At 46.4% G+C, this 12,673-nt stretch overlaps 1 protein-coding gene across 1 annotated transcript; it reads left to right on the top strand.

Annotated features, from left to right (window-relative positions):
• The first annotated feature begins 313 nt into the window (after positions 1-313).
• Snf8 (SNF8 subunit of ESCRT-II) lies at positions 314-12,422 on the top strand. Its single transcript, XM_038326138.2, has 8 exons — positions 314-459; positions 721-771; positions 4,589-4,727; positions 7,399-7,503; positions 8,677-8,749; positions 10,231-10,372; positions 11,301-11,375; positions 12,204-12,422. The coding sequence occupies exons 1-8, from the start codon at positions 406-408 to the stop codon at positions 12,339-12,341; spliced, it is 777 nt and encodes a 258-aa protein (XP_038182066.1). The 5' UTR covers positions 314-405; the 3' UTR covers positions 12,342-12,422.
• The last annotated feature ends 251 nt before the right edge of the window (positions 12,423-12,673 follow it).

Raw genomic sequence — 12,673 nt, 5'->3', positions numbered from 1 at the left:
CGAGCTCCAGCCCAGCCAAGGATATACAGTGAGACCATGTCTGGAAAAACATGGCTCCTTCCATGGTCAACACAGACTTGGTGATGTCCCAGAAGCATCTGTTGCTCTCTAGGCGCCGGAGCCTCAGAACAGCAGGCAACCACTTTCGTGGATACATAGAGAAATACAACACAAACCAGGGTTTGGGCCTTCGACGTCGTCTGGGCTTCGTGCAACGAGGCCCCAGCAAAAAGCGAGGGAGCCCCACCTTCCGAACAGGACTTGCGGCAGGAAGTGGACGCGCGACTTCCGGCGCTCGCGGATGACGCAGGACACCGGGCTTCCGCGTTGGGAGCCGGCAATAGAACCTGGGAAGCAGAGAGCTGTTGTCCCGGCTGCGGGGCGCCCCGCCGGCCCGGGGTGGGGATGCACCGGCGCGGGGTGGGAGCTGGCGCCATCGCCAAGAAGAAACTCGCCGAGGTGAGCGGGAAGGAGGGCGGGCCGCAGCCTACTCTGCCCGCGAGACACCCAGTTCTCCCGGAGCGGAGTTCTCTTCCCCTAAATCGCCTCCTAACAATTGGTAGAAGACAGGATTCTCCGGAATGAGTGCCCTAGAGTGTCAGGAAGCCGCCGATGAAATCATTATTTAAAACAGATCCTTACTTTTACTAAAGCCGTGGCAGCACAATGGGAGCCTTAGCGCTCACTGTCTGAACTCATGCCGGGCTTTTTGTCTGACAGGCCAAGTACAAAGAGCGAGGGACCGTCTTGGCTGAGGACCAGCTGGCCCAGGTGAGTAATTGTCAGGCTCCAGGCAGAAACGGAGATCGAACAATACTGCTCAGCATACGTTTTATGGTATAGATTGTCTAGACTGAACTAAAAATTGGGTGTCACTCAAATTCAGATTTCGTTTTAGGGAGATCCGCAAATAATAGCTAAGATTTTTGAGTAATTAGACTTGTGTGTTTCCCCCGTTTCCCCTTTTATTTTACTTGATTATTGCCTTTTCATTATTTTACTTTTTTTTTTTTTTTTTTTTTTTTTTTTTTTTTTTTTTGGTTTTTCGAGACAGGGTTTCTCTGCAGCTTTTTTAGAGCCTGTCCTGGAACTAGCTCTTGTAGACCAGGCTGGCCTCGAACTCACAGAGATCCGCCTGCCTCTGCCTCCCGAGTGCTGGGATTAAAGGCGTGCGCCACCACCGCCCGGCTCATTATTTTACTTTTTAAGATGGGGTTGCACCTTGCTGCCCAGGCTGAGCTTCCAGTTTGTGGTTGGTTCCCCAGGCCCCAGTCTCCTGAGTAGCATATGCTCTCCACCACTCCCGGACCTCTGTTTTCCTTACATATGTGGTTGGTCATGTTCAAGCCTCATTACAATTCCGTGTCAACCTAGATTTCAAAAAAACAAAAAGATCAGTGGGCTGGAGATGTAGCAAGAGTTAGAGGGTTTGGCTAACATGCACAAACACTTGAGTGCCATTCTCAGCACAATAAAAATTGAAACACATTTTCTTTAAAAATCAGAATAACGTCTCCCTAAGAATGCTGATATTTATTCGCAAATACCATTGCAGTGGGACTTGCATTGCATTAGGAAAACGTAAACAAGTTGGATCCACGAAGTGTGTCGAAAGAAGTGAAACAGGGGACTGGAGAGATGGCTCAGAGGTTAAGAGCACTGGCTGTTCTTCCAGAGGTCCTGAGTTCAATTCCCAGCAACCACATGGTGGCTCACAGCCATCTATAATGAGATCTGGGGCCCTCTTCTGACATGCAAGCAAACATGGAAGGAATGTTGTATACATAATAATAAATAAATCTTTAAAAAAAAAAGAAGTGAAACAGCCGGGTGGTGGTGGCACACGCCTTTTTTTTTAAAGATGTATTTATTTATTATTATGAATACAATACTCTGCCTGCATGTGTACCTGCACCCCTGAAGAGGGCACCAGATCTCATTATAAATGGTTGTGAGCCACCATGTGGTTGCTGGGAATTGAACTCAGGACCTCTGGAAGAACAGCCAGTGCTCTTAACCTCTGAGCCATCTCTCCAGCCCACATGAGCCATTTTAAACAATCATCTTTAGTCACAATGATTAATAAGAATTGTGTTGTTCAAGGTTAAACAGTCTGTTGAACAGGTACCTTTTTTGAAATTTTGCTCTTTTTTTTTTTTTTTGAAACGCTATGTAGTCCTGGCAGTCCCAGAACTCAGTCTATAGACCAGGCTGGCCTTGAACTTACAGAGATCCTCCTGCCTCTGCCTCCCAATTGCAGGGTTAAAGTCTCTGTTCCCGGCCCTTTCTTTCCTTTATTTTTTTAAGCTAGGGTCCCCCTGTTTATCACTGCAGCGGAACTAGCTGTGTTGACCAGGCTGGCCTTTAAATCAGATATCCACCTGCCTCAGCCTCCCAGCTGCCGGGACTCAAGTATAGCACCACACTCAAATCCTTTAATTATTATTATTATTATTATTAGTCTCTGTGTCAGACCCAGGGCCTGGGATGTGCTGAGCATGTGTGCCATCACTGAGCTGTTCCTCAGCTCACGGGTTCTATTAAATATCTCACAATACTGGGAATATGCCTGACCTGCCGAACCTGACGTTTACAGCACTGGGCACGCGCAGGAGAGGGGATGAGTGACAGCTGCAGGTTCCTTCTCTGGCATCACCCTTTTGTGTGTGCACTCAGAGTGCACTTGGGTACCGTGACTCGTGAAGCTCAGCCTTAAATGCGCCCTTGATCTTACGAAAAATAGACATAACATGTCATTTTTTTGTTTTTGTTTTTCGAGACAGGGTTTCACTGTAGCCTTTGGAGCTGGTTCTGGAACTAGCTCTTGTAGACCAGGCTAGCCTCAGCTCACAGAGATCTGTCTACCTTTGCCTCCTGTGTGCTGGGACTAAGGCTGTGCTATCAACACACAGCCATTTTAAATTTTTAAAAAGACTGATTGTTGTATTTATGTGTGAACATGCTCGCAAGCATACATGCAAGTGCCTGGAGAAGCCTGAAGCATGTCAGATCCTGTAGGATGTTGGTGGCATTCGCCTTTAACTCGGGAGGCAGAGGTAGGTGAATCTCTGTGAGTTCGAGGCCAACCTGGTCTACAGAGAGAGTTCTCAGACAGCCAGGGCTATACAGAGAAACCTTGTCTCATAAAAAGAGTGCTTACTGCTCTTGCAGAGGACCCGGGTGTGATTTCCAGAACACACAAGGCAGCTCACAAGTGCCTCTAATTCCAGTACCAGGGCATCCAAAACCTTATTACTTCTTTAGGCCCTTGTCACCTGTGGTACACCTATATAGACTCAAACATGCACGCATAAAACAAATAAATATTAAAAGATAAATAAGACTGGGCGGTGGTGGTTCACGCCTTTAATCCCAGCAGAGATGGGGATCTCTGTGAATTCGAGAACAACCTGGTCTAACGAGCAAGTTTCAGAACAGCCTCCAAAGCTACACAGAGAGAGCCTGTCTTGAAAAAACAAAATCAAAAAATAAATAAATAAAATAAAACAGTTCCTGTTTCTAGGGAAGAAGGCACACGAGCATTACCTGAGAGATTATTAAGAGAACACAGACATTTGTAGTAATTTTCTGTGAAATATGAGAAGGAGATGTTGTGCCAGGAGTGATTCCTCTCAGTAGCCTAAAAGCTGTTATTTGTTAATTATGAAAGAGAGAGGTTATACAGTTCAAATAACGATCCTACATCTCCGAAGGCTTATACATGGCTTTGGGCTGCAGCATGCTCCACCATAGCAATTCTTTATCTGGAGGTGCAGGATTTAAGGGTTCAGTAACCGATACACTCACAATTCTAAGTCTTCACTCTTCCTGCCCTGCCTTTCTTCTAGGGGCTAACCATTTCTGTTTGCAGGAGCATCCTATTCTTTCATTTTTAAGAAAAAACAGATTGTTAGATGTACCTTCAGTTGAAAGAATTTCTCCAGGAAGAAGAGAAAACGCATTAGACATGCATGTTGCTCTTCAGGACAGGGATACGTGAAAACAAATACAGATTTTAGAGTGGAGGAGACAATATCATCTCCCTTCTGCCTGCAACACAACTGTGCAACGTATAGGTAGGGAGCGCACAGAGCGGAACACCACTGGACGTGCGCACGATCTCAGGACCTGGCGAGTACAGGCAGGAGGATCATCTTCCACTATGTTACAGTGAGCTCAAACCCAGATGGGCTCCATGAGACCTTGTCTCAAGAAAAGGACCCAAACAAAAAGAGAAAGCACATAATAAATAGGGTACTGATGGATCTGAAGGAAACTGCTTCCTTTTTTGTTGCATTTATTTGTGTGTATACACAAATATGGGCTCTGCCACAATACATGTGAGCTGGTCAGAGAACAATTTAAATGTACAGGAATTGATTCTCTCCTCCCACCATGTATGGTCCAGGGATAAAATTCAGAATGTCAGGCTTGATAGTGTTGATAGTAAGTACCTTTACCGCCTGAGCCATCTCACCAGCCAGACACTGGTTATTTTAAACTTTTCTCTGCCACCAGGCTAGGGACCTGTCTTTAGCCTTGATTACTCTTGGGTTGCTCTGATTTCCCCCCTTGTCTTTCTTAACAGATGTCAAAACAGTTGGACATGTTTAAGACCAACCTAGAAGAATTTGCCAGCAAGCACAAGCAAGAGATCCGCAAGAACCCTGAGTTTCGAGTCCAGTTCCAAGATATGTGTGCTACCATTGGGGTGGATCCTCTGGCCTGTAAGGGACTGTCTGTAGGGCCTGGTGTTCTCGCAAGACCCTTAAGGGAGAGAAGCTCCCCTGTTGACCTCATTTCTGTGGGCCTCTCTAGTTGCCAGCAAGGACATACGGAGCATGTGTGTTTAGGGAGCATGTAGGAGGATGGTGTGTGCCCTTCTGATGTGCAGGCTGTAGTCTGTGGGTATCGACTTTCCTTGGACAGTTTGTAGTGCACGTTTTCTCTTTTCCTGACTTTCCTCTTATTAGAAAAAGGAAAGTATTTTAAAGATGTATTTTTATTATGTTAAGGTATGTGTGCATGGGGTCTGATGTGCACGTGAGTACAGGTGCCCTCTGGAGTCGGAGACGTCAGAACTCTTTGGAGCTGTAGTTGTGAGCTGCCTGACTTGGGTGCTGGGGATGGAACTTGGGTCCTCTGGAAGAGTAAGAAATGCTCTTAACTGGTGTGTCATCTCCAGCCCCATAAAGAGAAGAATTTTTCTCACTCTTGACTAGGCTGGCCTCTAACTCAGAGCTCTGCTCCCCTCTGCCTCTGTAGTCCTGGGATTAAAGGTGTGTGCCACCACACATGGCTTTTATTATTTATTTATTTACTCATGTGTTCATTTATTTATTTCTTTATTTTGTTTATGTGTTTGGCTTTTCAAGACAGGGTTTCTTTGTAACTTTGGAGCATGTCCTGGAACTAGGTCTTGTAGACCAGGCTGACCTCTAATTTACAGAGATCCGCCTGCCTCTGCCTCCCAAGTGCTGGGATTAAAGGCGTGCGCCACCACCGCCCGGCTGGCTTTTATTTTTTATGGTGGTTTTGTCTGCTTGTGTACTATGTGTGTGCCTGGTGCTCAGGAAGTCCAGAAGAGGACTGTAGATTCCCCTGGGGCTGGAGTTATAGACAGTTGTAAACCATCATGTGGGTGCGGAAACCTCACCCTGGGTCCTGTGGAAGAGCAACCATAGCTACTGAGCTACTTCTCTAGTACTAAGAGAAAAAAATTTTTGTTACTTATTTATTTGTTTCGTTTTGATTTTTGGAGACAGGGTTTCTTGTGTAATAGTCCTGGAATTCACTCTGTAGAGCAGGATAACCTCCAACTTACTGACATCTGCCTGCCTCTGCCTCCTGAGTGCTGATTAATGGTGTGCACCACCACTGCCCTCTCCCTCCCTCTCTCTCTCTCTCTCTCTCTCTCTCTCTCTCTCTCTCTCTCTCTCTCTCTCTCTCTCTCTCTCCCTCTTCTCTCTCTCTCTCCCTCTCTCTCTCTCTCTTTGTCTCTCTCTCTCTCTCTCTCTCCTTTTCTTTTTTTTTTCTCTTTATTTTTTTTGAGACAGGGTTTCTCTGCATAACTGCCCTGGTTGTCCTAGAATTCACTCCCAAGATAATAATTTTAATGACAGCAGTGTAGGCTCAAACTGTCATTCAGTAAAGAGCTATATGAAGGAGAAAGTGTCTCTTGATTCTGTCCTACATAGAGGTCAAGCACCATTGGCAGCTTAAAGTCAAATGGGCCCTGACTCAGGGTGATTCTGCCCACGCTTAGCATTTATTTTTGTTATTGATAGTCATGTGTATGTATGTGTGTATCTATTTAAACTTATGTCGCATGTGCGCATGCCTTCAGAGTCCAGAAGAGGTTGGTGGATCCCCTCATCTGTGGTTGCAGGCGGTTGTGAGCTGCTTGACTTTTGTACATGGGTGCTGAGGACTGAACTTGGGTCTCTGGAAGAGCAGCAAGTGCTTTGGGTTTTTTTGTTTATTTGTTTTGCTTTTGGAGCCTGTCCTGGAATTCACTCTGTAGACCAGGCTGACCTTAATCTTACAGAGATCCACATCCCTCTGCCTTGTGAGTGTTGGACATAAAGGCGTGCGCCACCACTGCCTGGCTACAAGTGCTCTTAATTGCTGTGGCATCTCCAGTGGCGTGTTCCCTGCCCCCCCCTCCCCATTTCCTTTTGAAATTTTTATTGTGTAGCTCTGCTGGCCTGGAATTCACTCTGTAGCCTATGCTGGCCTTGAACTCAGCCTCTCAGCATCTCATATAGACTAGGTTGGTTTCACACTAGTGATAGCCTGTAGCTTTCAAATGTTGGATTACAGTTGTGTGCCACACTAGCTCCCTCGAATGCATTTTCAGTTCAGTGAGGGGTTTTTACTAGGACGTGATCAGGAGCTTCTGTGGGGGGGGGGGGCGGGAGGGGTGCAGGTCAAAAGACAACTTTGGCTGTTGTTTCTCAGGGCCTGGAAATCACATAATAGCTAGGCTGGCTAGGAAGTGAATCTCAGGGATGTGCTTGTCTGCTTAGCCCTTGGGTCACAGGCACATTCTCCATGCCTGGCTTTTTAAACATGGGCTCTGGGATCAAACGCAAGTCCTCCCTTTACCTACTGAGTTATTCTGCTCCTCTCCCATTCCCACTTTGAGACAGGAGCTCAGTAGCCCAGGCTGGCCTCAAACTTGCTATGAACCTGTTGGTCCTCCTGCCTCCCCATTCAGAATGCTGGGCCTTCAGGTGTGCACTCTGCATAGATGTCCCTGACTCAGAAACTCTTCAGTAGTAAGCAAGGAAGGACTTAGGGTTAGGAAGGAAGACTTCGCATAGGCTAGAAGCTTTAATCTAGTGTTAAAAGAAGGGATGAAAATGAATAATACAGCTTTTATTTTTTTGTTTTCAGCTGGAAAAGGGTTTTGGTCTGAGATGTTGGGCGTCGGCGACTTCTATTATGAGCTGGGCGTCCAGATTATTGAAGTGTGCCTGGCCCTAAAACATCGGAATGGAGGTAAGCGTGGTTGCATCTTGTGGACTGGGGTCTTCTGATTTTCTTTTCTAAAATCCTATAGCCTGAAGGCCTGCAAGGTCTTGAGACATATCTTAGCTGTTTCATGTCGTCCAATCCCTGGCTGGTCTCCACAGCCAAGGCTAAATAATAACGGAGGTAGGAGGTTAGCTCTGCCCTTCGTGTACTGTGGTCTGGGCCATGACGATCTCATTGCGACTGCAGGTGGACCTGTAGGACCGATCTGCCTTTCTGAAGTCTGTACACATCATTTTAGCGGCGATGCCTGCTAAGCCTTTGAGTTACCTGATAACCTTAAAATGAGTCATCGATGATGCATGAGCTGACTCAGCATGCAGTATGCTTGCTGTGCAAGCCTGGTTTCATGAGTTCAGTCCCCGCATTCTACATAAAGGTGGAAGAAGCAAACTAGTCCACAGCATTGCTCTCTGACCTCCGTATGCACATCATAGCATGGCTACACATATATCCCACACATAATAAAGACACACAGTATAGTAAATCAAAATTTAAAAAAAACTTAAAAAATCTTGCTGCCTAATAAGGGACACACCTGTAATTTCATTAGAAAAGTCTCAGGAAGAATCATGAATTTTGGACTAGGCTATCTGGATTGCATAGTGACCCTATCTCAATAAAACAAAGTCAGGTGTGGTATAGCACACCCATGTCCCAAGCACTCAGGAGGAAGAGGCAGACAGGTTTCAGTGAAACCCAGTTGAACCAGAGATATTTAGTGTGTGTTGTTGGAGGCCAACTATGCCTATATTGTTGGAGGCCTGTCTGGGCTACCAGGCAGAGACCTTGTTTCAAACCAAACAACAATCAAATCGGTCATCTGGTGGTGCCGTCTTTTTGTTGTTTGAGGCAGGGTCTGGCTAGCTCCGTAGCCCAGGCCTGCCTGGGACTCATGGTCCACCTCTGTCTCCTGCGTGAGGGATCCTGGGGGAAGCCACCGTGTTCATCTGTTGCCTTCATTTTCAGATTTTCCTGGGCCTTCCCTATGGAAACAAGGTCCCAGTCCTCGCTTTCATGGCCTGGCCTGTTACTTTAGAAGAGGTTGGCAAACTAGAGTGACATTTGTTGTTTGAGGTTGACTGGAGAGGGTCCATACGTCTGAAGTGGTGTTTTTGTTTTCTCTGCCCTCTCTGACAGGTCTGATAACTCTGGAGGAGCTACACCAGCAGGTGTTGAAAGGAAGGGGCAAGTTTGCCCAGGACGTCAGCCAGTAGGTCCTGCTTCCTATCCCTTGGGGTATTACAGAGTATTTTTAAGAAAAAGGGTGTTTGTGTAGCTTAGGTTGTCCTGGAATCTCACTAAGGATCCCAGAGTGGCCTTGAACTCCTGATCTCCTACTCACCTACACATTTTTCCTTATATTTTATGTGTATGTTTTTTTTTGCCTGTTTGTGTCTGTATATTATGTGTGTACAGTGCCCAAGGAGGCCATAAGGTGGTTTCAGATTCCCTTGAGTTGGAGTCAGAGATGTTTGTGGGTGCTGGGAGTTGAACCCAGGTCCTCTGGAAGAACAGCTCTTAACTGTGGAGCCATCTATCCAGCCCCACCACCTTTTGAGTGTTGAGGCTAACTTTAGAGCCATTTGCCATCTTCTGCATGATAAAAATATGTTCCTTTTTTACTGCGTTTGGTGGTATTGTGGATCAAACCTAGGTCCTTATGCTAGGCAAGGTCTCCATCACTTGAACTATATACCTAGTCCCATAAAACCTTTTTCTTTTCTTGTGTGTGGTGTTTTTTGTTTTTTTGGGTTTTTTTTTGTTGGTGTGTGTGTGTGTGTGTGTGTGTGTGTGTGTAGCCTGGGACACACTATGTAGACCAGGTTGGTCTCATACTCAGAGAACTCCACCTGCCACTGCCTTAGTAGTATTGAGGTTAAAGGTGTGTGCTACCACATCTGGTATACAGTAAACTTTTTCTTTTCTACCCAAGCCAAGGTTTCTCTGTGTCGCCCTGGATGACCTGAAACTTGCTCAGTAGACCAAGCTGACCTCAAACTCAAAGACTCACAGAGATCCACCAGCCTCTTCCTCCTTAGTGCTGGGATTAAAGGCGTATGTCACCACCCCCACCCAGCTATGTTAAATTTTTTAATGGATTGAGATTATTTGGTGTCAAGGAGACTAATACAGGCACCTAAAAAGGCTGGGGACCAGGTTGAAGCTCAGGTGATGAGGCATAAATTGACCTAGATGATCCAACTTGTGAATCCAACTAAGAAAAGGTAAATAAATGGCTGTTTTAGATGTAGCTCCCAAGAGACCTGCCTCAAATAACAATATTGAAAAAGAAAGCAGAGGCAGAAGGCGATTAGCCATGCTCCTTGCACATCAGTTTTTTCAGAGGAGGGTGAGCTGGTGTATTCAAAGAGATCTGAGTCTGCTCCTCAGGGCTCAGAAGAGCATTCAAACCGCTGATGTCCTTTTTCTGGCAAGGGACATGAACGTCCTTGTGTGCCGGCTGTGTGTGATCTGCACATGTTCTGGGAGTTTTCTTTTTCTCTTCATGAGTTTCCAACTACAATCAGAAAATGTGGCAGTAATCAGCTGCCGCCCTTTAAGAATGGACAAGCATTCTCATTTGCTGTAGTTCACACTACAGCCTGTTGGCTCTTCGGTCAGTTTCACTTATGCATCTGAGTGTCAGGCCTGATCTGCCAAGGGTCTTGAAGCTGCTCTTCCTCACTCCAGAGACGACCTGATCAGGGCCATCAAGAAGCTGAAAGCGCTGGGCACTGGCTTTGGCATCATCCCCGTGGGCGGCACTTACCTCATTCAGTCTGTTCCAGCTGAGCTCAACATGGATCACACTGTTGTGCTGCAGCTGGCAGAGGTAGGTGTGCCTTAGAAAGCACTGAGGGGCAGCCTGGGCTGGAGTCGGGAGCAGTGTGCACCTGTCCATTGCTCAGGTCTTTGGTGGAGACTGTCCTGTGAACTATTCGTGCCTGTGCTCATTCAGTAGTCCTGAGAACCACAGTGCAGAGCACCTATCCAGGCTGCAGGACAGAGAGGCTGGTACATCTCTGCCCTGAGCTTAGTCTAATCAGGCAGGCAGTCATGCAGACAAGTTCTTGGAGCAGACAGGCCCTCTGATGTCTCAAACGCTTGTGGATTCCTCACAAATTTAAAACTTGGCCAGCCCCGACTCAGTTCCTCAGCATGCCTGAAGCATAAACATTCCCATCATCCTCATCTCCATGACGTAGGAAGATATGTGTTCATTTTTTAAAGTTTACTTTTGTGCATTGGTGTTTTGTCATGTATATTGGGTCCCCTGGAACTGGAATTGCAGTTATGAGCTGCCATGTGGGTGCTAGGACTTGAACCTGGGCCCATCTGGAAGAACAACCAGTATTCTTAATCACTGAGCCATCTCTCCAGCCCTGATGTGTTCATTTTTAACTCTAATATAAAACATGAACAAGGGGCTTTCAATGTTGGAGGATGGGTAGGGTGACATGGCACAGGGGCTTCATATTTAAATATTTAGATGAAATTTATGATTATCTGTGTTCCTTCTTGGTTAGTCATCTGGAATCTTCTCTTGGCATACTCTGGAGTTCTCTATGACGGTGTATCTAGTGTGGGATCTTAGTGCCTTGGACCCGTCTTTCTCCATCCTATCTCCTGGAAGTCACCTCTCTGCTGGCAACTTTCCCATTCTCTGTGTGCTCAGGCTTGTTATCCTGCTTCTCTGCAGGTGCTAGGCCCTAGGAAATGAACACTCTGACTGATTCAATTCCTATCCCTCTTTCCTTCAGAAAAATGGGTACGTGACTGTCAGTGAAATCAAAGCCAGTCTCAAGTGGGAGACGGAGCGAGCGCGACAAGTGTTGGTACGTGACCTGAGAAGGCCTGGGTCCAGAAGAGCAGCTTTGCTTTGTTCCCTCCTACCTTGAAGCCTGCTACTTTAGCACTAGCAGGAAGCCCAGCATCTCTGTGGTAGCACTGAGAAGGCAGAGCTTTCTAAAGCTGGCCTCTTATCTTGATACGCCACCTTGCTACCAAGGAACCAGTGATACCCACTAGCTTTCCTGGACACAAGAGAGCTGGAGCTGCTGGTCAGTCATGACAGTGATCTAGTTTGTACTGGAAATAATAGCACAGAGCAAGAATTGGTAACCACTGAAGGTAATTATCTGTAATTACAAAATTCGTATTATATGGTGGATAATTTTGTATATACAAACTCATACTAGTGAAACCTAGGCTAGAATACCTTTTCCATATCCCAGCAATTCTCTGCACTTCTATCTATAAAATGGAGAGAACATAAAATATGGACACAGCTTATTTTAGGAACCTAGTCGCTTATATATAGTTCAAGTATGACCCCTCCCATTTGCTCCCTGCATAGTATCTCCAAGCCATCCAGAACCCTGATCCCTACTTTGCTCTGGGGAGCTGGAGAGGGACCGACAGCATACAGCATACGCTGCTGGAGCTGCCTTCTTCCCGCCATCTTTATCACGCTGCAGCTTTACCTTTCTGCAGCTGTTAAAATACTTGGTGCCATTTTTTTCACATCTTGGCCAAAGTGAAGCATTATTCCATTTAGGTGTGTGAACAAATGAAGGCTTATGCTAAAGTAGGTGAGGGGCTGCTTAGCTCTTCAGAGGTACCCATAATCCCTCTCCTCAATTCAGCCCTCTTCTTCTCTCCAGGAACACCTGCTGAAGGAAGGCCTAGCCTGGCTGGACCTGCAGGCTCCAGGGGAGGCCCACTACTGGCTGCCAGCTCTCTTCACAGATCTCTACTCCCAGGAGATCTCAGCTGAGGAGGCCAGAGAAGCCTTCCCTTGACTGAGTGTGGGAGGACAACAGCAGCAGGCCAGAAGGGAACCCGCCTGTGAATAAACGTGGACAGTTTTGTTTATAAAAGAACTTCATCCCAAGTTTTTCCTTGGCCCCCCCTCCCAGTATCATTTATCCAGTAAGATAACTTGAGTAACAACACATAAAAGGACACCAACAAACCCACAGCGCTGAGCCAAGAAGCAGTGTCTCACGTCTGGCCTTAATACAGCTCAAATTACTCCACTAATGCAAACTTCCTCATCCTTTCTATCCCTGTGGACCTAGGCTCTCAGTCACTGTGACTTAGCTTCAGTGTCTTCTGTGGAGCTTCTAGTTTG

This window comes from Arvicola amphibius, chromosome 4 (genome assembly GCF_903992535.2).
Source record: "Arvicola amphibius chromosome 4, mArvAmp1.2, whole genome shotgun sequence".
Classification (NCBI taxonomy): domain Eukaryota; kingdom Metazoa; phylum Chordata; class Mammalia; order Rodentia; family Cricetidae; genus Arvicola; species Arvicola amphibius.
Note: the sequence above shows the minus strand (reverse complement) of the source record. Positions and strands in the feature narration are given on the sequence as shown.

Coding starts and splice junctions, on each gene's coding strand:
- Snf8 (XM_038326138.2), top strand. CDS start 406: ATGCACCGGCGCGGGGTGGGAGCTGGCGCCATCGCCAAGAAGAAACTC. Junction 772..4,588: donor CTGAGGACCAGCTGGCCCAG/GTGAGTAATTGT, acceptor CTTTCTTAACAG/ATGTCAAAACAGTTGGACAT. Junction 7,504..8,676: donor CCTAAAACATCGGAATGGAG/GTAAGCGTGGTT, acceptor CCTCTCTGACAG/GTCTGATAACTCTGGAGGAG.